Source organism: Neoarius graeffei, chromosome 4 (genome assembly GCF_027579695.1).
Source record: "Neoarius graeffei isolate fNeoGra1 chromosome 4, fNeoGra1.pri, whole genome shotgun sequence".
NCBI lineage: Eukaryota > Metazoa > Chordata > Actinopteri > Siluriformes > Ariidae > Neoarius > Neoarius graeffei.
Window position 1 is genome coordinate 1,692,326 of NC_083572.1, and position 21,033 is coordinate 1,713,358.

General features: G+C 39.8%; 1 protein-coding gene across 1 annotated transcript in view; it reads left to right on the forward strand.

Moving 5' to 3' along the window:
* The window catches only part of tnrc6c2 (trinucleotide repeat containing adaptor 6C2), a 36,170-nt gene extending 22,212 nt beyond the window's left edge, over window positions 1-13,958 (forward strand). The window contains exons 7-20 of the mRNA XM_060918576.1: window positions 479-536; window positions 611-726; window positions 815-952; window positions 1,173-1,292; window positions 1,818-1,937; window positions 2,713-2,796; window positions 3,363-3,603; window positions 3,712-3,843; window positions 4,370-4,552; window positions 4,669-4,818; window positions 4,921-5,130; window positions 5,481-5,554; window positions 5,669-5,808; window positions 5,984-13,958. Coding sequence (XP_060774559.1) covers window positions 479-536; window positions 611-726; window positions 815-952; window positions 1,173-1,292; window positions 1,818-1,937; window positions 2,713-2,796; window positions 3,363-3,603; window positions 3,712-3,843; window positions 4,370-4,552; window positions 4,669-4,818; window positions 4,921-5,130; window positions 5,481-5,554; window positions 5,669-5,808; window positions 5,984-6,311 — 2,094 coding nt within the window. The 3' untranslated portion in view covers window positions 6,312-13,958. The remainder of the gene's footprint in view (window positions 1-478; window positions 537-610; window positions 727-814; window positions 953-1,172; window positions 1,293-1,817; window positions 1,938-2,712; window positions 2,797-3,362; window positions 3,604-3,711; window positions 3,844-4,369; window positions 4,553-4,668; window positions 4,819-4,920; window positions 5,131-5,480; window positions 5,555-5,668; window positions 5,809-5,983) is intronic.
* The last annotated feature ends 7,075 nt before the right edge of the window (window positions 13,959-21,033 follow it).

Here is a 21,033-nt window from a genome sequence, read left to right on the forward strand (position 1 = left end):
ATAATTATCAAAATTAAAATAGAAAAATGCATGAAACATTAGTTTGTCTATAATGAGTCTAGAATATGTGTGTGTATATATATATTACATTTTCATTTTCTTAAATAACTGATTGAAAATATTGACCTTTTTTTACGATATTCTAATTGAGTTGCACTAGTTTCTTGTATACAGCCTTAAAGTCACCCTAAATACCACTTGAAATGTAACTTAAATTCACTATAAATATAGCATTAAATAAACATTGGATCCACTTTAAATGCCACCTTAAGTCATCGTAAATCCACTTTCAATACGACATTAAATCTATTTAAATACCACCATAAATCTGTTAATTACCATATTAAATCCACCTTAAATTCTCTGTAAATACCATCTTAAATACCACCTTTAATTCTCAATCTAAATTCACTTTAGCCGGATTGTAAAGTGTGTGTGTGTGTGTGTGTGTGTGTGTGTGTGTGTGTGTCTGCTTCAGAGGGATCCTGCAGAGGAGGCACTGAGAAGTAACAACATGAATCTGGATCAGGCTATGAGTAAGTGCCAAACTCGCACGTTTACCACACGCACACACGCTGACACTTTGGCTCATTTTTCTGTCTGTGTTTAGCCGCTCTGCTGGAGAAAAAGAGTGATGGAGAAAAGCGAGGGATGAGGACGCTGTTATGTCGCCCTCCGAACCTCTCAAAAGATTTGTCACTGGACCGAACCGCCTTCCTGGACAAGGTACTGGGCTTTAACTAAAACACACACACGCACAAAAACATGTCCTGAGTTGACCTGATTTCTTGTTTCCTGCTGCGTGTTTTATAAGGACGGTGGATTATCGGACGACACGCCCACATCACCCTTTATTCATTCTCCTGGCCTCAAACTGACCAACAGCAGCCTTTCTAGCCACGGCATGGGCGGAGTCTCACCAGGACTAATGCAAAACTTGAACAGCAGACAGGTGAGTGAGCCAAATCTGATATTAATAAAAATTCCACAAATCTTATCATGTATGGCTTTTTGGTTTAAGTGTGTTTTATAAATTAAATACTTTATAATTCTTCTTATTTCTTGTTTTTTAATATTATATGGCTTTACATTATTGAAATAATACAATATAATTACAATTTATCTAATTGGGTTTATTTATTTATTTTTAAATAAATCCATGTCTTTCACAGATGAATGGAATGTTTGGTGGTAATGGAGCAGCGCAATCCAGGGCTCCACCCCCTCAAGCACTAAACTCCGCCCATCATCCCCCACTACGTGCTCAAGTGCCTCAGTTTCTCTCCCCTCAGGTATATAAAATGTTTTTTAACCCCAAAATTCCAACCCAACATTGTATCCCAATCATACTGCGTCCCAACATTCCGGCCTGGTATCCCAGCAGATCAGCCCAGCATTTGATCAACTCTCAGCTGTATTTCAACAGTCTGGCCCATCGTTTTGTATCGCAGCATTCCAGCTCAAGAGCTTATCCCAAGCATGCTATATCCAAACGTTAGGGCCCACCATATTATCTGAATATGTTGGTATCCCAACATTCCCACAACTGTATCCTAATGTCCCGGCTCCCAACATTCTGCCCCAAAACATTCTGCCTCAACCTGATGCTCCCAAACTGTATTCAAGCAATACAATATCCAAATATTCCTCTCCCACATTTCAGCTCAACTTTCCACTCAGAGGTTTGCTACAACATTTTTCCCCTTCACCAATAAGTCACTGATCATTTTCGCCAGCATTCTGTCCATGACTTTATTTACGAGTCCGGAGCGGAAGTGAATGTGAGGCTCACTGTACTGTAATCTGTTCTCGTTCAGGTTCAAGCACAGCTCTTACAGTTTGCAGCAAAAAACATTGGCCTGAATCCTGCACTTTTAACCTCACCGATAAATCCTCAACAGATGACCCTGCTTTACCAACTCCAACAACTGCAGATGGTGAGAGGGGGAACGGGAGGGAAGAGGAGGGGGGATGACTGAGATTGTGGAAAACCGTGGAACGTGGGATCTTTTGTTTGAAAGAACGAGGGTGCGTAACAGAGTGACTCGGTTATGGAATTAGGAACGGACAGAAGCAGACAATGAATGATGCCACCAGCCTTAATATCCAGCTGTATCCTAAACATTTCAGCCAAACCTTTTATTCCAACCACATGGTGTTCTCGAATTTCAGCCCAGTATGTTATATTACTCCATTAGTTTATCCCAGGCATACTGTATCACACAATCCCAGTCCTACTGTAGCCCAACACTCTGACCTAAAGTTTGTATTCAAACATCCTCACCCAACATTTTATCCAAGCCGTACAGTATTTCAGTGTTGTGAGAAGGAAGGAAGAAGGGTGTGATTACTGGAAACAGTGATTTAGTGATGGAATCAGGAAGAGAGAAAGTGAAGGAGGAAAGAACTTGTAAAGGAAATGAGTCAGAGATTGAATTATAGAACGAGTGGCGGCGTAACGGAGGGTGTGTGTGAGAGAGAGGCAGCAGATACTCTGGGTTCTTTTTTTGCTCTGTCTATTTAGAAATGTACAGACCATGATGCATTCTCTATTTTAATGGTATTACTCCCTCACATTCTGTGCTCTCGCTCTCTCTCCTTCTACACATGTACCTCAACCCTCTTCTTTTTCTCTGGCACTGTCTCTCATCCCTTACTCTCTCTCTCTCACACACACACACCCACACCCATCTCTCTCTCTCTCTCTCTCAGGCATATCAGCGTTTGCAAATTCAGCAGCAAATGATGCAAGCTCAGCGAAATGTTTCTGGTCCCATTAGACAACAGGAGCAGCAAGTGAGGAAACCACACACACACACACACACACACACACACATACTTTTCAATTCACAGTTCTATGTAAATCACATTTGTGTCATTTTAAAATTGACAGTCTCAACATATTTTATATTAATATTTCATCCCAGAATTCCTCCCCAAAATTCCACAGCAGCATTTTATTTTAACATTCTGTCCCAAAATTTTATCTCGTCCATAACGCTGCCTGTCCCTCTGCTCCAGCATTTTCCCCCCAAGATTTTATTTTTACAGCCCAACTGTTTCCCAAAATTCTACACCAGCGTTTTATTCCAACTTGACTTTATCCCAGCATTCTTCCACAATGTTTTACATACACTGTTATGCATTCCAACATTCCACCCAGTGTTTTTAATCCCACTGGCTAAATCCCAGAATCCACCCCAGCAGTTTTCCCCAACACTTTATCCCAGAGCTGTATCCCAAACATACTGTACACTGATGTTGTACTGCATCATAAATGTTCTGCTCTAGCCATGACTCTTTATTTTAGGTTTGCACAGCTCTCCCACCTAAAATCTAATCTCTCTCTCTCTCTCTGCCAGGTTGCACGTACAATCTCGAACATGCAGCAGCAGATTCAGCAGCACCAGAGGCAGTTAGCTCAGGCCTTGCTGATGAAGCAGCAGCACCAGGCCTCGTCCTCTCACTCTTACCCCAGCCTCGGCAAGCCAAACCTGGACACTTTCCCAGGAAACTCCCAGGCTTCTACAGGCCTCTCCATGTCAGACCTGCACACCAAAGAGCCGCACGCGTCTCCCAGCTCCTTCAGCGCGTATCCTCTGTGTAAGAAACACCTTCTCTGTACTTGGGCTTCCATAGCACAGTAAACATTTCTTTAACTTGTAGTGAGGCTTCTAAATATAAAAACCGGATGTGTTTGTTTGCGTGCAGCTGGACTGAACGGGGGTGTGGGTGTGGGCTGCATGGACGCTCTGAAGGACGCTCAGCCCCAGCCTCAGTCTCGGTTGTCCCAGTGGACTCACACCAGCTCCATCGACTCCATCAGCACCACCACCAGCCCCAGTAAATCACTCTGACTGTCTTACCATTCAGGAGTTTATCCCAAAATATAAAGTGAAAATAATGTAGGATAACAAGGTAAAGACATGATTATATAAAAATATTTGGATAAACGAACAAACTGGTAAATATAGACAGGAAATGGGATAAATGAGTCAGATAATTAAATAACTGGATAAATAAAAACAGCTGGATATAAATATTTAATATAAGAAATGATCGGGGGGAAAAAAGGATAAATAAGTGAATAAAGTAATAAATAATTACATGGATAGAAATTCAAGTTAATTAATGAAATCTTTAGTTTGGACTCATTTTTTGATGCTTTTATTTATTTTATATGCTACAAATTGAAGAAGGGAATTGATATAATAAAATGCAGAATCAACCCCCCCCATTCATTCATTCATTCATTCATTCATTTATTTATTTATTTATTTTTAATGCCACCGTTACTGATATGGTGTATGTGTGGGTTTGGTTTTTTCCCCTCTCTCTCTCTCTCTCTGTCTCTCTCTCTGTCCCTCAGGTGCTCTGTCCTCGAGCCATGCTGCCAACATTAAACCCGTGATGGAGGATTCTTTCAGTCCTTATAACCTGATGTCCAGCTGCCAATCTCCCAGCAGCCCCTTGGGGGCACCAGAGAGCTGGCCACCAGGCAAAAACACTAACGACAAAATGGTCAACGGGACGAACGTCAACTGGCCTCCGGGTAACAGAGCTGTTCTGAACAATCACTCGCTGATCGCTGAGATTGATTCTTATTCCTGTGTTTATTGTAGCATGCGGTCCACATCATCGTCTTTATCGTTGTTTTTATCGTCTCAGAGTTTTGTCCAGGAGTTCCCTGGAAAGGTCTGCAGAACATTGACCCCGAGTCTGACCCCAACGTGACCCCAGGAAGTGTTTCCGGCTGCCCTACAATCAACACCAATATTCAGGACGTTAACCGTTACCTGCTGCGGGACAGAAACGGAGGTGTGTGTGTGCGGGATTGATTATATGCCCTGACTGTAGGTACATCTCCTAGTCAGTTGTGATGTGTATTTTGACGTCACTCCTCCTGTCGGTGTCCTTCAGGTAAACTGTTAGACATGAAGTCCACCTGGTCTACAGGTTCCATCTCACACACTCAGGCCTCGCTGTCTAACGAGATGTGGAAGATTCCTGTGGGTGGGCGGAGCTCTGGAACAGTGCCCCGCCCCCCGCCAGGCCTCACTAATAACAAACACAACAACAGCTGGACACCTGGACCGCTGAGCAACAGCTGGAGCAGAGACTACTCCTCAGGTTTATCCTCTCTTCCCTTCCTTTCCTCTTTCCTTTCCTTCCTTCTTCTTCCCTTTCCATTTCTTCTCTGTTTTCCTGTGTCTTCTCTCTGCTTCTCTTTCTTTAGGCGCCCCGTGACTCTTCCTATTGTCCTTTATTTTTCATGGTACCCTTTTCTTCCTCTCTTATTTTCTGATTTTTTTTCTTTCTCCTGTATCATCCATTTCCATCTTTCCTCTATTCTTTCTATCCCTCTTCTGAATCACTTCCTTCACCCTGTTTCTACCAGCCTTTCTTTATTTCCCTTTTCCTTTGCCTCCTTCCTGACCATATAATCTCTCTCTCTCTCTCTCTCTCTCTCTCTCTCTCAGAGAGCACTGGTTGGAGTTCTGATAGCTCCAGCAGGACCAGTAGCTGGCTTGTGTTGCGTAATCTCACTCCTCAGGTACGTGCACTTTGTTTCAGTTGGTTTGGAACACAGCCCTTCAGATATTTATTAAAGGCAGTAACTTGAAGCATCAATAAAACTGAAAATGAAATGTGTGTGTGTGTGTTGCAGATCGATGGTTCCACTCTGAGGACTCTGTGTATGCAGCATGGTCCCCTCATTACGTTCCACCTCAGTCTGCCGCAGGGGAACGCTCTGGTGCGCTACAGCTCCAAAGAGGAAGCAGCTAAAGCTCAGAAATCCCTGCACATGTGAGACACACACACACACACACACACACACACACACACACACACACACGCGCACACTGTTCAGATCATCAAATATCAACAATTTGTTTAGGATTTTATCAGAATTTCATTTCACTGTCTGTCTGCACTGTTGTATCTGATTTTCTCCCCTCCCCCCTTCTGTCTCTTTGCCCAGGTGCGTTCTGGGTAACACCACCATCTTGGCGGAGTTCGCTGGAGAGGAGGAAGTGACTCGTTTTTTCTCTCAGGCTCAGTCGTTCCCGCCCTCTGGCAGCTCCGCCCACCCTGCCCTGGGTCAATGGGGCACATCGACCACTAAGGGAGGCAGTAACCCAGGGGGTGGGGCAAACGGGGCAGGGGCGGAGCTGCTGTGGGGCGGAGTCCAGCAGCCGTACTCCAGTTTATGGGGGCCGATCAACGGAGAGGAGAGTCGGGTGATGGGGAGTCCGGTTCCTGTGAACACGCTGCTCCCCGGAGACCTGCTGAACGGAGAGAACCTGTAGAGCAGCAGGAACCGAGGGGCCAAACACCCACCACAACAAATCAGTGTGAGGATAATCACCTTCCTGCAAACTGTTTATCTTCTTTCATTAGAAGTAGAAACAAAAAGTAGATTTACAGACATTTTATTGATGTAAAGAAGGAAGAGTGGACTGAAGGGAAAGCCTCGGATGTTTTTTTTTTCCTGAAGAAGAAGACGAGACAAGGCGGCCATTTTAAGTCAAGACTTTAAAAAAAAAAAGAGTAGTCTCCTCACTACTCCTGCTTTAACCTCTTTAACTTTCTGATTTCTTTTCTTTTTTATTCAAACTTCTCAGCCTTAAGTATCTCTTTTTTTTAAACATTTTCTAAAAAAATAACCTAAAGAACATTTTATAACTTTTTCTGTTTCTGAGCCAACGATTTGGACGAGGGAAAATAAAAGGCCAATCAGACGCATTTTCCCTCAGAATTTTACAACAAAAAAAAGCCTGAGGTACCCTTACCCGAGTATTCTTAAAAAAAAGAAAAAAAAAGTGTGTGTACAGGAAGTTGACCAAGCATTCATTACAAACCACAGTCTAAAAGACCTTCACTGGGTTCCTTGTGTTTCTGTCCTGAGCGGATTTCAGCACTGAATGTTGGACGTTTGTATTATTTTTATATATTTTTTTTTCTCCCCAAGATCCGAGGAAGAAGAAACTCCGTGTCCGTGTGATGCGTTGTGCAATATATCTGTCATCATCGTTGTCGTCTGCTTACTCTTCCGTCCTCGCTGAAGCTCTTTTTATACGTTAAATCTGTTCTACAAAGACTTACGGACTTGCCGGGTTTCTGACTCGCTGCTCAGCGGCTGTGTCCCAAATCCATGCACACTTTCTCTTGAAACGGAGAGATTTGAGATTGCAAGCGGGAAAGACTCGACTTTCAGGCACAACACCAAAACGAATCTTTTTCTCTTAATGCAGTAAAAAAAAAAGTAATGTGTTCTGAGGGTTTAGTATAACGTATGGTGATCTGAGAAGCACTTATGGACAGATGGAGTGATTGGATAAAGAAAAAAGAACAAAGAAAAGACTATTTTAAAATTCTGTTTTTGGAGCGACTTTAAAAAGACTGAATCTACAATCAGACTGAAATTCGCAGTACGTTTTTACACTCAGTGTTTTTCCCACCTCCTCTTTTCTGGATTAAATCAAATGAATGTCATCGTTATTCCAAACTTGCTTATTGCCTTCGCTGCATCCGGGAAAAGACGCCGGAAACAGGGATTATTACCCGGACCAGTTCCTGACTGAGAGGTGGCTCGTAATGCAGCGGTGCAGCAACGTGCTGTGTCGTGATGTCACAATGTCACAATGTTGAAGTCGGTGTCAGAATGCTGTGATGTAACAGTGCAAGATTGCTGTGGTCACAGTGTCGGAATACTGCGATTCCACAATAAGGCACGGATGGTAATGTAGGATGTCGTGTGACGTTGCACTATTGAAATTCCGTGATGTCACAATGATTAACGTGGGACCTTAGGTGATGTTGGAATGCTGGGACGTCACAACGATGGACAGTGATGCCATAACAGGGAACATTGACATCGCAGCGACAGAATCCTGTGCTGGTGCAACGCGGGATGCCTCGTGATGTCACTCCCACGGAACGCAGTGACATCACAATGTTACACAACGACACGGAATGTCCGTTTCCTAAGAAACTTGAGACTCGCCCGAAGTGGTGCCCTACACACTGTTCCCTACACCCTGTTCCCTCCACACGCCCTCAGGCATTATGGGTATTCTGTAATGTCCTCATCCACATTCAGAGACTTGCGTGTTGCAGTGCATTGTGGGACTTCCTGAGTGCACCTGCAAAATAGTGCACTACGTAGTGAATAGGGAATGATTTTGGACACGGTGATGGAACCTGTGTAATGTCTTTTTGTTTGTTTGTTTGTTTGTTTGTTTGTTTGTTTTGTCGCTACGAATAATCAAAGCCAAATCAACACCTCGCGCATCTCTGCACCTTCAGCAGGAAACCCAGAGACTCCCGCGAACCTGGAGTCAAAAAATATGGGAGTTTATTTGACTGTTTGTTTGTTTTTATTCCTCATCCTGCACATTTCTGGAGACCGTCAGTGTTCATATGCACAAACACTTCCTGTCCTGTGTAACGGAAAAAAAGGAACAATTCGAATAATGATTGTTTTCTGATCTGATGTGAAAAATCATTTGTTTTTGTGTGAAACATTGTTCAGAATTTTGGAGAGTGTGTGTGTGTGTGTGTGTGTGTGTGTGTGTGTGTGTGTGTGTCCATTCTCACAGCTGCTAAACGTCCTCCTCTTCTGCCCTGTTTGCAGCCTCTGTCGTTTTCCCCTCCCCCTTTAGCGAGTAAACGATTAGTGAGCGTTATTAACAGCAGCCGTTACTTGAACCACCTGCTCCGAGAAATCCTCAGCGTTCCAGAACGGAATTCGTTTTTGTTTTGTTTAAAAATAATTTTAGCCGCTATCATACTCTCGAGCCAGCACATTATTTTGTTACTATGCAAAATAAATTAAAAAACACGGACACATCGATGAGGTGGTGGGCGGTCCTTTCGGTTTTGAGTTGTTTTTTCTCCCCCCTTTAAGTGCCAATTGTGTTGAGTGACTCCAATCCAAACACCTGTCATTCCAGCACTCGTTCAGGGATGTAAACGACACACAAGTAAAAAATCTGAGAAATAAAAACAGTTTGAAATGCGATCAACTTTTAAGTCGTGGTTCATCGCCCTTATGACAGACATCGCTGATCAGCCGAGACGTGTTCGGTGCTTTTGGTGGAGTTTGCATCTTCACGCATGAGCTGGAGCTATGAGTCTAAGACTACGTTCAGACTGCACCCTGAAACGACCCATATCCGATTTTTTTGCCCATATGCGACCTGTATCCGATTTGTTATTGACAATCTGAACGACACAGATCTGATTTTTTCACATGCGACCCAGGCCGTTTGGATATGTGGTCCTAAATCCGATTCATATCCGTTATTTTCACATGCGACTGCAGTCTGACCGGACAGGTCGCATTCATGCCACCTACACGTCATCAACAAGAGACAAACATCACTATTCTGCGTTGGCTAATCCCGCCTCTTTGGTGGAAAACAACAACATTTGTACAGTTTTCAGAATTTAAATAGACTTTTATAGAATTGATCAAGCTAATGGTGGATTTGGTAGGGACCTGGATGTTGATCTGTTAGCCTGATTAAATAAAACAGTTTCTATAACTGATTTATAACTTAAACCATCCTGTATTACAAGATTATAAGATTGTTCTGGAAATTTCCAGTAATTTGACACCTTCGGTCTCATTAGTCTGCTGCCCACATTAATCAGATTATTGTGTGAGTTCCGCCGCTGCCACAAAAACCACATCGCCAGGTCTCGCCTCATCTCCATCACAAACTGCACTGGTGTTTCTGCACCTTGAGCCAGCGCTGAGAGAAGCTGCAGAATTCAGCTGGCTATAAACAATCTAAATAAATATTTATAAAAATGTAGAAAAAGTTTATTAATATGACGAAATAAATATGTGCAAATTATTAAGCCTGAATTAAGAGTTTGGTAATACAGCGGCCGGATCCCAAATGACTGCCTACTGAAGCTCGAGTGCACTATATAGAGTTTAAAAATCCATTACTTCCTAGTAACATGTAGTGCACTTATATAGAAATTAGAGAGACATTTAGGAGTCAACCCTCGTTACCAGGCTACACGTTTTCATTTCAGTTCAGAAACAAAAACACACACGAGACCTCACACTTTAACACTAACCAGATCATTAAACAAACAAACAAAAAAAAGAAATCATTAAACTTGAAGAGTGCGCTTTTTTTTTGTTTACGTATTAGGTAGATGTGCTTATTACGTGTCAATTTGCGCATGCGGGACACTTTTGGGTCGTTTTCCGTTCATATTGGAGATCGCATACAAGTCTCATATAATTGGTAATGTGAACGGCCTAACAAAAAAATCGGATTTCACAACAAATCGGATATGGGTCGTTTCAGGTTGCAGTCTGAACGTAGTGTAAAACACACACACACACACACACACTCTGCCCGCTCAAATTTCCTGAACATGTGGAGGTTTTTTGTTTACAGTTTATTATAAATGAAATAAGGAAATAAAATCTGGAGCTGTAACACACACACACACACACACACACACACACACACACACACACACACGTTTATGTGCCAAGTGCCTCATTAAAGTGATCCAGATTGAACTCTTCCCTTTAGATATAGATTTCAAAAAAAATTAAAAGTTAATAATTTCTCAGTTCACTTAAACCCGTTTCTTACTGATAATTCTAATGTGTACATTTTTATTATAATTTCTAAATACTAATTTGTAACAACTTAGAATTTCTACATTTATACTTCTGTTTTTGTTTCCTTTAGTAAGTAAATAATTAGTGACCCAAATTAGACTTTTCCAGTTGCAACTAGAATTTTTTTTCCCCAGTAAATAATCCCAAACACTTCTCAGTTCTCTGAAACCTGTTTCTTACTTCGAGTTATTAATTCTAATTTTAATTTCTAAATCCTGCTCTTCCTCCCTGTTTGCACTCCGTCATGTTGTGTTTCTCATGTAAACGGGGCTGATGATGATTAGCAAGAGTCACTAATTGGACCTGATCCACCTGCTCAGGAGAAATCCTCCGCGTTTCAGAATGTAGTCGGTGTTTGTTTATTTTCGCCGCTGACTCGATCCCGATGCAGCACAGTGTTTTGTTTCTATGCAAAATGAGAGAAATTCGTAAACCTTATTTCTTTCTTGGATTAACTAATTCTAGAAATTTCTAACTTGAGCCTGGTTCATGTTTCCAACTGCGTCATTTTTAACAGCTTTCCATGCCTTTTAGGCCCCGCCTCCCAGCATTGAACGACTGAATCGTAGCAGAAACGTGGAAGTGAAGTTTCTTTGATACTGTGATGTATTTGATCATTTTATTCATTATAACGCTTTCATAATCCACAATATTGAAAATCATCATTAATAACCAGAGAGAGTCACAATCAGCACTTTATCATTTTCATCAAATATGAGAGAGAGAGAGAGAGAGAGAGAGAGCTTCCGCTGGTTCTGAAATCTTTAACTGTAGAACATTTTAAAGTTTTAAACAAAAAACTTTTTTTTTCTTAAGGAGTGCAGATCTCAAAAGTGCACGTTTCCTCAAATGTCAAACTCTTTGAATTTAATGTAAGTCATGTTGGAGTTAAAATCCCTTAAACACTCGATACAAACAAATGAAAGCTTGAATACGTAAGCAAACCGTCGCAGGATGAAACTAAATAAACGACAGATTGCTCACAAATGTTGAGATTTTCATTTAATGCACAAGGGGGAAAAAAATTCTGCTAATAAGCTAGCTCTAGCTACTTTCACTAATATCGCAGGAGACTATATTGAATTTGAAAAGGCTAAAATTGTAACCTTAAGAGCAGGGCTTTGAACCAGAATTTTTTTCCTATTGGTTCGTTCCGAACAGAAACGGAATTTTAACGTTTCCGGTTTTGGGTTCCACCATTAAATAGACGTTCCCGAACCGGTTAGAACAAAAAAATTTCGTTCCCGGAACGGTTAATTACGTTCCCTGTCAGCTGTTTAACAAATGGCTATAAAATTATGTCTCTGTCTCATCCAGCTTAAGCCAAATGTCGGCTAATTCTATTACAACCTTCATTAAATAAGACAAGAAATAATTCAAAACAATTATTATTTCAAATGTTGCCGATTTGGATTCTCAGTACGTCTTCCCATCTACACAAACAGAAAAAGTGCCAAAAATGAAAGATAATTCGTTTAGTGTGTTACCAAAGGCTAGTCAGGCCCTATGCATTGATAGGCTAACAGAGGTTAACGTCATTTAATGTTCGCGAGCCTCTCATTAACGTGGACAAATATATTGATATCGTGTTTGAAATTGACGTTTTTGAATAACGATAGACTGCAATATTTACCTCTTATTTAAGATGTGGAGACGTGATAGTAGTCCACCCTCCCGCTCTCTCCATTCAGTCAGCGAACGTCACACAGGAAGTGAACCCCAGCGGGTCATAGAAACTTGCGCAGGAGAAGAATGACTTTTTTTTTATTTTTAATAAGCGTTTCTGTTCCGGAACATAAAAAATAATAAAGTTTCTGGTTTCGTTTCTGTTCCATGTGAAATAGAAAAAGTTCCCGGTTTTCGTTTTCGTTCCTTGAACCGGTTCAAAGCCCTGCTTAAGATATATAACTTTTCGTTTGTTATAATTATTAAGTGGTAATTTAATTAATTATAATTTTTATCATCCAAAAATAGTAAATAAATTTGTGTCCCTGTTTATCTGTCCAGCTGCATGTTTAAGGAAAATGCTTAAATCTGGTAACAAATATAAAAACTAAAGAACTCCAGACATCGGACACGTCCTCGGCTGATCAACGCTTTTGGGTTAGACCTGACTAAATTTATGAAATTACTTAAAAAAAAAAAAAAAGGCTAAACCACTGGGGGGTGATGGCGTCACTGTCCTTTTCCAGAGAAGGATCTTTTTCAGTGTGTTATTCTCACTAATGGTGCACAGTCTGTGCTTCAAATCCTGGTACTTTTATTTTAAATACCAAAAAAAAAAAGAATGAATGAATAAAGAAATATCTATCAAAGCTACGTCACTGATGTAAATGATGCTGGTGTTTTAAAACTTTGTCTCGCTGAAGTTTCCCTTTGTGTTAAATGTCGACTGCATGCGGGAGTGCCTTCTTCTGGAACATGAAGTATTCCTCTGGGGCCCGTTTCAATTATGTCTGATTGTCGCTAAAGGGCCCTCGTTTGTCTGCTCTCAGTTCCCGCCGATTCTAAGGGAAGGTGTTTGAACAGGTACCGTGACGCGTCTCAATCCGAAGGAAGTCGTTGTCTTTTTTGTTTTTTCGTTTTTCAGCTCGATTAAAGTGAACTCGTCGTCGCCTGGGTGTGAAACTGCCTTGTTCCAATCTCAAAAACCACAAGTGGACTATGTAAAAGTGTGCACTTCTTCTTCTCGTCTCTCCGAAGCCCAGGAAGCTTTCTGATGACACCAGCATGAAAAATTTCAGCTTCTCTCACTCCACACGCTCGTTCCTTTGAAACCAAAACATTCAGTAAATACAGATTTTAGATTTTTGCTCCCTTTGAAAACCAACTCCAGCTGAAATGAGCAATATCTCCTCCGACTCTCAAGTCTCCGACATAAAACAGGATAAATACTTGATAAAATCGCCACAAAAAAGATTTTAGCACGTCGCTTTTACTCTACAAGTCACTATTGATGGGCATTTCAACTCACTGAACTGATTCAATTCCTTTAAACTACCTGTTTAAGTGAATCGAGTTCAGATTTCTTCATGTGGCTCACGTTCGAGAATTTAACTATCGAAATCTCACACTTTCAGGTGATTTTAAGATTCTCGTTTTAGTGTGTAAATAAAGAAAGAAGAAGAAGAATTGATTTGATTTTATTCTGTATGTTTTTTTGCGGATCACTTAAAGGAGTCGTTCAGAAGGAATCAATCATTTGGAATGAATCACTGGTCACTACAAGGCGTGTGTTTAATTCTGTGTTAATTGTGTCCAAATCCCATTATGGTGTTGTATTATTATTATTATTATTATTATTTCTTTGACATTTTCAAAGTTTTTTTTAATTATATATATATATATATATATATATATATATATATATATATATATATATATATATATATTTATATATAAAACATATCAAAACAAACCACAATACTTGAACCAGAGATTGCCAATAATGTAATGTGAACCATTGCGGTTTTTTTTTAAATGTTAATCAATTTTAAAAATGAGCATTAATCACATAAAGATCTATATCATTATTTTTATTTTAATTTTTGGTCTTTGTGAGTGTATTGTACATTGTACTGTTTTATTATTATGATTATTATTATGATTATTATTATTATGATTATTATTGATGTAATCCAGCCTTGCACTGTTTTCTCTTCACTCACTCCGCTAATCAAAAAAGAAAGAAAAAAATGAGAGAAGATGATTCATGTGTTAATGTTTACTCAAGGACTTGTACTCCTTTTTTCTGTAAAATGTTTAAAAATTAAATGTTTATCATGCCGTTCGTTGTTAGCAGGAGTTTTGCACCGTCAAGTTTTAATGATTAAATAGAAAAAGAACAAAAAAAACTGACAAAAATCTAGGAGAGAAAAGAACAGAAAAAAGACTTTTTATGAAACTCGTGTTCATAAATCAGCTGTGCTTTCGAATCTTTGTAATTCGCTAACGAGCGTTTTTATTCACGCATTAAAAAAAAAATCAGTGACTCATTTTCAGAGGTGCCTACTGGTTGGTTGGTTTGTTTGTTTGTTTGTTTGTTTGTTTGTTTGTTTGTTTGTTTGTTTGTTTGTTTGTTTGTTTGTAGCTTGTTCAGTTTAATAGTTTTCATTCTTTTTTAAAATATTTTGTTCCCCGTGACGTTTACAGCAACCGGTTTATGTGAGGTTTTGTTTTGAAAAATAAATTTACTAAACAGTTTCATCTTCCATTAAAAGAAAATGATTTTTTTTAACAGATGTAAGATTTTTTTTTCTGAACAATTTTATTTGCTTCTATTTTTTTGTTGTTATTAACGTTGTTATGCCTTTATGCATCCGAGTTGATTCTCAGTTTTGTGAAAGCAGCATTTTTTTTTCTCCTCGTTTATAAAACGGACCTGGCTACTTTTCTCAGGAAGACGAGAGTTCCAGATTTCCTAATGTTTCATTTTAATAATGTTTATCGTTATCATGAGATTTTTTTTTTAAACAAGAGATATTAATAGAAATCCAGCTCTAAGCACTGAAGGATGTGGATTTCAGAATATCTTGTGTGTTTTTAATCCGTAGCAGAAACCCATTTACCAAATATTAGGCATGTATTGTTTTAATCTTTTTTTCCCTTTCCTTATTCCTGAGGTGGCGTGCTTTACATTTAATATTTTATAATTATGCATCGCTTTATGTTCAGATGTAGTTTTGTGTGAAGGTAGTAAAAGGACCTGTGGGATTTTTAAGGATTTTTTTTTTAATAACAAGGTCCTGTGGAAAGAGATGCTTCCGTTTTCTGTTCACCTCCTGATCACTTTCTGGAATTCCCACTGCTCTGGATCAAAACTCTAGAGTTTCTAGTTTTGATTTTTCAAAACAATTTCCAGAACTGTGGTTTTGCAAAACCTGGAACCTTCAAATGTCTGGAAAATTGTTTTAAAAAATTCTAAAGCCTCTAGTTTAGAATTTTTCCACAACTCGGAAAGTGGAAAGCCCAAAGATACTCTCTGGTCCAGTTCTGGAAAAAGAGAAGGAGAAGAAATCACTTATCAAAGACTTATGGTTTTTGGGAAAGCCTAGAGTTTCTAGCTCTCTCATTCTGGAAAAGCTGATGCATGTTCTGATTCTCAAAAACAAAAATTCTGTTGCATGCTCTTTTGGAAATTTTGGAAAGCCTGGAGTTTTTAGAGTTCTAGAATTTTGGAAAACTAGAAATAGAGGTTCAGTGTTTTAATTTTGAAGAGCAATATTTTTATAGCTCTAATTTTAGAAAACATGGATGATATTTTCTGGTCTTAAAATGTCCAGGGAAACTCTTTCTTGATCTCTATGGAAAATGCAGATTTCATTGAGCTCGAGTTCTACAAAAGGTTTAAAGCCCAGAAAGAACTCCATTCTCATTTTGGAAAAATCTGATTTTTAATTTGAGGAAGCCTTGAGTTCTAGATTTTTTTTGGAAAATCCATAAAATCTTGAAAGTGCTATTCTAGTTTTAAAAGTTTTAGAGGAGTGCAGTTTTAAAAAGTCTGGAATCTTTAGATCTCTGGTGAAGCATTAGAGTTCCTAAAGCTTTAGAAATTTCTTTGAGTACTAGAACAACAAAAAAAACCCACCATTCTAGAGCTTTGGTTTTTGGAGAGTTGTGGATTTTTTTTATTTTTATTTTTTAACTAGAATGTTTCAAAAACTGGAATTTCCAGTCTTGCAGCTGAAACCTGGAAATTCTAGAGTTCTGGTTTTGTAAAATCCAGAAGGTCTGGTGTTTTTTAGAGCTCTGGTTCTGGAAGAAGAGAGCGAGCAGAGGTGAACATGAATCATTGTGAATCTATGCACAAACTGGAGGGGGAATAAAGTCCAGATCTGGCATTGGGCGGGGCGGGGTGTGGTTGGGGCGTGGGGGGGGGAGGTCATTGTTTCACTGTAATGAGTTTAGATGTAGAATTTCCTCATCCTCTGTATTTTGAAGATTTTTTTTTCCTCACTGATTAAACGAAGCACTGTGGACTTTCCTGGAAGAGTCGGAGACCTTCAGGTGGTGTGGACTCTCCGAAATGGGGATTTACTTTGCTGTCTTTTGTTTATAAATGTTAAAAATCAAGGCTGTACTGGGATTCAGAAATGTTTCTGGCTTTTAAACGCGCCTCGTTCTCCTTGTAGAATGTGATTTGATCATAACTTGCACCGGAGAAACGATCTTTCCATGAGGTCTGAGGATTTTCTCTGCCTGTATTAATAAAAAGTAACGATTTTGTCTCTAACCTTGTGTGAGGTGTTTGGTTTTTTTTCTTTCTTTCTTTCTTTCTCTGTAGTTTGTGTTTTTCAGCACTGCTCTTGTCCATGTCATGTCTTTATCGAGTTGTATCACGTCTGAGGGTCACGTTCTACATAAATCCAGAGCACGTGTGAGCACAGGGTCGTTACACGGCTTTTTTTTAGTCTGCGAGGTGGTGTGTGTTTTATGTTTTAAAAAAAATTTAAATATCGAAACTGAAGGAGGTGAAAGGTCAAGATGTTCATTTTACACTTTTAATGAAACTCAGCAATCGACATCAATTAATTTCATCAAATGTCATCAGAATAAGTTTCAATTTACAGTTCAGAAGGTTTTTTTTGTGTTTTTAACCAGTTTGGAGGCTTGGAGTTTTTTTTTTTTTTTAGTTTTTATTCATTCATTAGTTTAAAAAAAAACAATAAATAGTCTTCTAATAAAGGCCTCTTCCTTATTTTTTCTTTAAATCTTTGTTCTAAGCCTCTATCCTTGTTTATTGTATAAAGGTCTGGAATCTCTACAGCTCTGTTTAAGATTTCTATGTCTGAAAATCGTTTCAGTATCTCGAGCCCAGAGTTGATAGAAATTTAATTTTGTAAAAGCAGAAACCCTGGAGTTATAAGATGGGTGTTTGTGGGTTTTTAAGATTCTAGAGCTCTGCATTATGATTTTCTAAGGCTACATCCACACGACAATGGCACGAGATTTTTTTTTTTAAATATCGCGTCCACATGGGCAACGGATCAGTTAAATTTCGGGTCCATATGGCAACGCAACGCTTGCTGAAAACGATGCAATACACATGCCACACCTCTAGGTGCGCTGTAAGACGGTCCCATCGGAGACACCAGAACAATAGAAGAAGTTGACGCATGAGCATAAACCCCTTCTTCTGTAGCATTAGCCACATTAGCTTCCGCAGTGTTTGGACTAAAGACTCTGCCCTAAAGGCTATTCTCTCTCTCTCTCTCTCTCTGTCACTTTGCACCATTACACAATAAATATCTCATCTCATCTCATTATCTGTAGCCGCTTTATCCTGTCCTACAGGGTCGCAGGCAAGCTGGAGCCTATCCCAGCTGACTATGGGCGAAAGGCGGGGTTCACCCTGGACAAGTCGCCAGGTCATCACAGGGCTCAATAAATATTCACAGTGAAAATATTTTGTAAGCGCGTTTCATGAACCAAGTTATAGGATTTGTTGACAACTCGCATCGAGTTCGTTACACTTCTACCCGGCGTGAAGCACTGACAGTCATGTGGTTGTGATGTCATCATAAACAAATCCGTTCTACTCATCCAGATGACTTCGCAACGGTGCCGTTGCCATATTTTTCCACTCTGGGACCCGTTCTCAAAAGATTTTGTTTTGGGGCACCCAAAACGCCGGTGCCATGTGGACGCCAGGCCGAAACGATAAACAATTTTATCAGATTCACCTGAATCCGTTGCCGTGTGGACAGGGCCTCAAAGTCTTCAAAGTTCTACTGTAGATTTGGTAAGTATATAAAAAAATTAACGAGAGTGCTCAAAGCGACAAGGACAATACGGAGATGAACACTGTCAAAAAGAGGGCCTTCAGAATCATCTCCATGAACCTGACCATGTTTTTGATTCATGTTCTCCTGATAGTCATTTTGCCTCCTCAACACGCTGCCTTTGAGGAGCTTTCACGTGGATGTGGCCATCAGTATGACCATCAACATCACTGGAGGCTTCGTCCATCCCATTTACATCCTTCACAAATCCAAATCTACCATGGGTAAAGGACATGTACAGTAGCTGCAGAACAAATTTCTAACACTTCCTAATGGGTTTAATGTGTTTCTGATGGTCTGTAATGGCAGTTTACTGGATTGTGTTCTTCCTAATGGTTCCTAATACAGTTTAAGGAGTTTCTCATGGTCTGTAATGATAGTTTAATGGATTATTTTCATCCCAGTGTTTTCTTACCTAATTCTGATGACCCATGGAAAACGGTCTCTGTGGGTTTAATACAAACCGAGACAAGCCATCCGTCATCTATACCACTTATCCCTCAGGGTCATGGGAGAAGCTGGAACCAACCCCAGCTGACTTTGGTCAAGGTGGAGTTCACCCTGGGCAGGTCACCAACGAGACAGACAGACGGCCTTTCACACTCATACCTATGGGCCAGCTGATCAAATCCACATGGCTTTGGACCGTAGGAGAAAACAGGAGCACAAGGAGGAAACCCATGCAGGCATGAGGAGAACATGCAAACAGAGCATCCAGAAAGATCCCCGATCAATCGACTGCAAGGTCTGAACTCAGAACCTTCTGCACCACTGTACCGCCCTCCGTGAAAATCCTGAATGGAAAACTATCCAATAAATATTTAGTCAATATTCTTCTGTCTCCACAGATATGTCTGTCTCTTTTATCTGTCTTTATAATACCTGGGGCCAAATTACTCAGTTCTGATTGGTCAATCAAGGAGGGCTTTTTTCCTGAACATATGCCCGTATTTCTGAAATGCTATTGGCTAGTTCGTTGCTTGGTTACGGTTACAAAAATTAGCAAATTTTGTCAACAAAATGGCTGACTCTGCTGGCTCAGCAATGCTGTGTTTCGCTATATTTGACGAGGAAATGAGAAAACAATTGAAAGCTGCAAGCGAAAATGAAAATACAGAATTTTTGGCTTTCCGTGTTTAAGAAATGGGCCGCAGAAAGACAAATAAACGACTCTCTAGTGGCGTATGAATGCTGTGAGTTAGACAAGGTGCTATCGCAGTTTCATGCAGAAGTGAGGAAAGAAAATGGGGAAAACTACGAACCAGACTCTCTTAAAGAATAACTTTATTATTTTTTTAACAAGAGTTGCATAGAATATCAAAATGTGATAAAATACATATGGCTCTCAAAATAAACAATCAAAAATATAAGTAAACAAATTGATGAAACTAAAAATGAAAAACTAAACTTACTAAATTATCAATTTCTAATAACAATAAGAATTAACCCAATAAACCTAACTTTATTGTAAGGTCTTAATCAAATCGCAGAATACAAAATATGATTTGATTTCTCTTATTTCTCTAGGTAGAGAATTCCACATTTTAGCTCCACTAAATAAAAATGTCTTTTGTCCGAAACTTCGGTTCACACGAGGTAACAAAAGGTGATAAGCAGCAGACCTCGTGTTCTTATCATGGACACTACTGAAATTAACCAATTTTTCAGTGAGATACTTTGGCGCCAAGCCGTTCTGAACTTTAAACATCAGTTGGCATTTAAGTCGCCATACTCGTTTGTCAAAGCGTTCAATGTTAAACCTTTGAAACAAGTCAGCTGATGGATGGTCCCATCGGGCATCACCAATGATACGTGCTGCTCTTCTTTGTAGTTTAACAATTTGATCAGTGTGCTTGGTGCTGCTATCTCCCCATACCACTGCGCCATACTCTAAGATGGGTTGAACCAGTGTTGCATAGAACATCCGACGAGCTTTGACACTTAGAAAATTCTTGGTTCGTTTAAGAAGACCTAAGCGCTTATTGACTTTCTTAATGACGTGATCAACGTGGGTGTTCCAAGAGAGCGTATTATCAAGGTAGAGTCCCAAAAGCTTCACTGATGATAGTTCATCCAACTTTCTGTCTCCAATGACAACTTCTAATCTAGTTCCTGTTGCAGTTATGTTGCGAAGTTTGGGCGCGCTGCAGATCAACATTGACTTAGTTTTTTCACAGCTCAGTTTCATTCTATTTTCATTAGCCCAAGTGCCGACGTAAGCAAGTTCCGTGCACAAACTAGCTCGAACCTCGTTTAAAGATGCTCCTGCGGCTATCTGAGTGGTGTCATCCGCATACATCGAAGTAGTAGTATCGACAGTGTGCAACGGGAGATCATTAACAAAGACGATGAACAAAAGAGGGCCAAGGATAGAGCCTTGGGGGACACCAGCAGTTGTTGGAAGCGCATCTGAGAGTTTCCCATTGATTGCTACTTGTTGCTTGCATCCGTTAAGATATGACCTGAACCACAAAATCGAAGCATCTGAAACACCGTAGATTCTGAGCTTGTCAAGAAGGATTTTATGATCAACAAGGTAGTCGATGAATGTTAATCCATTTATTTGCCTGGTATCCATATTGAACAAAAGCC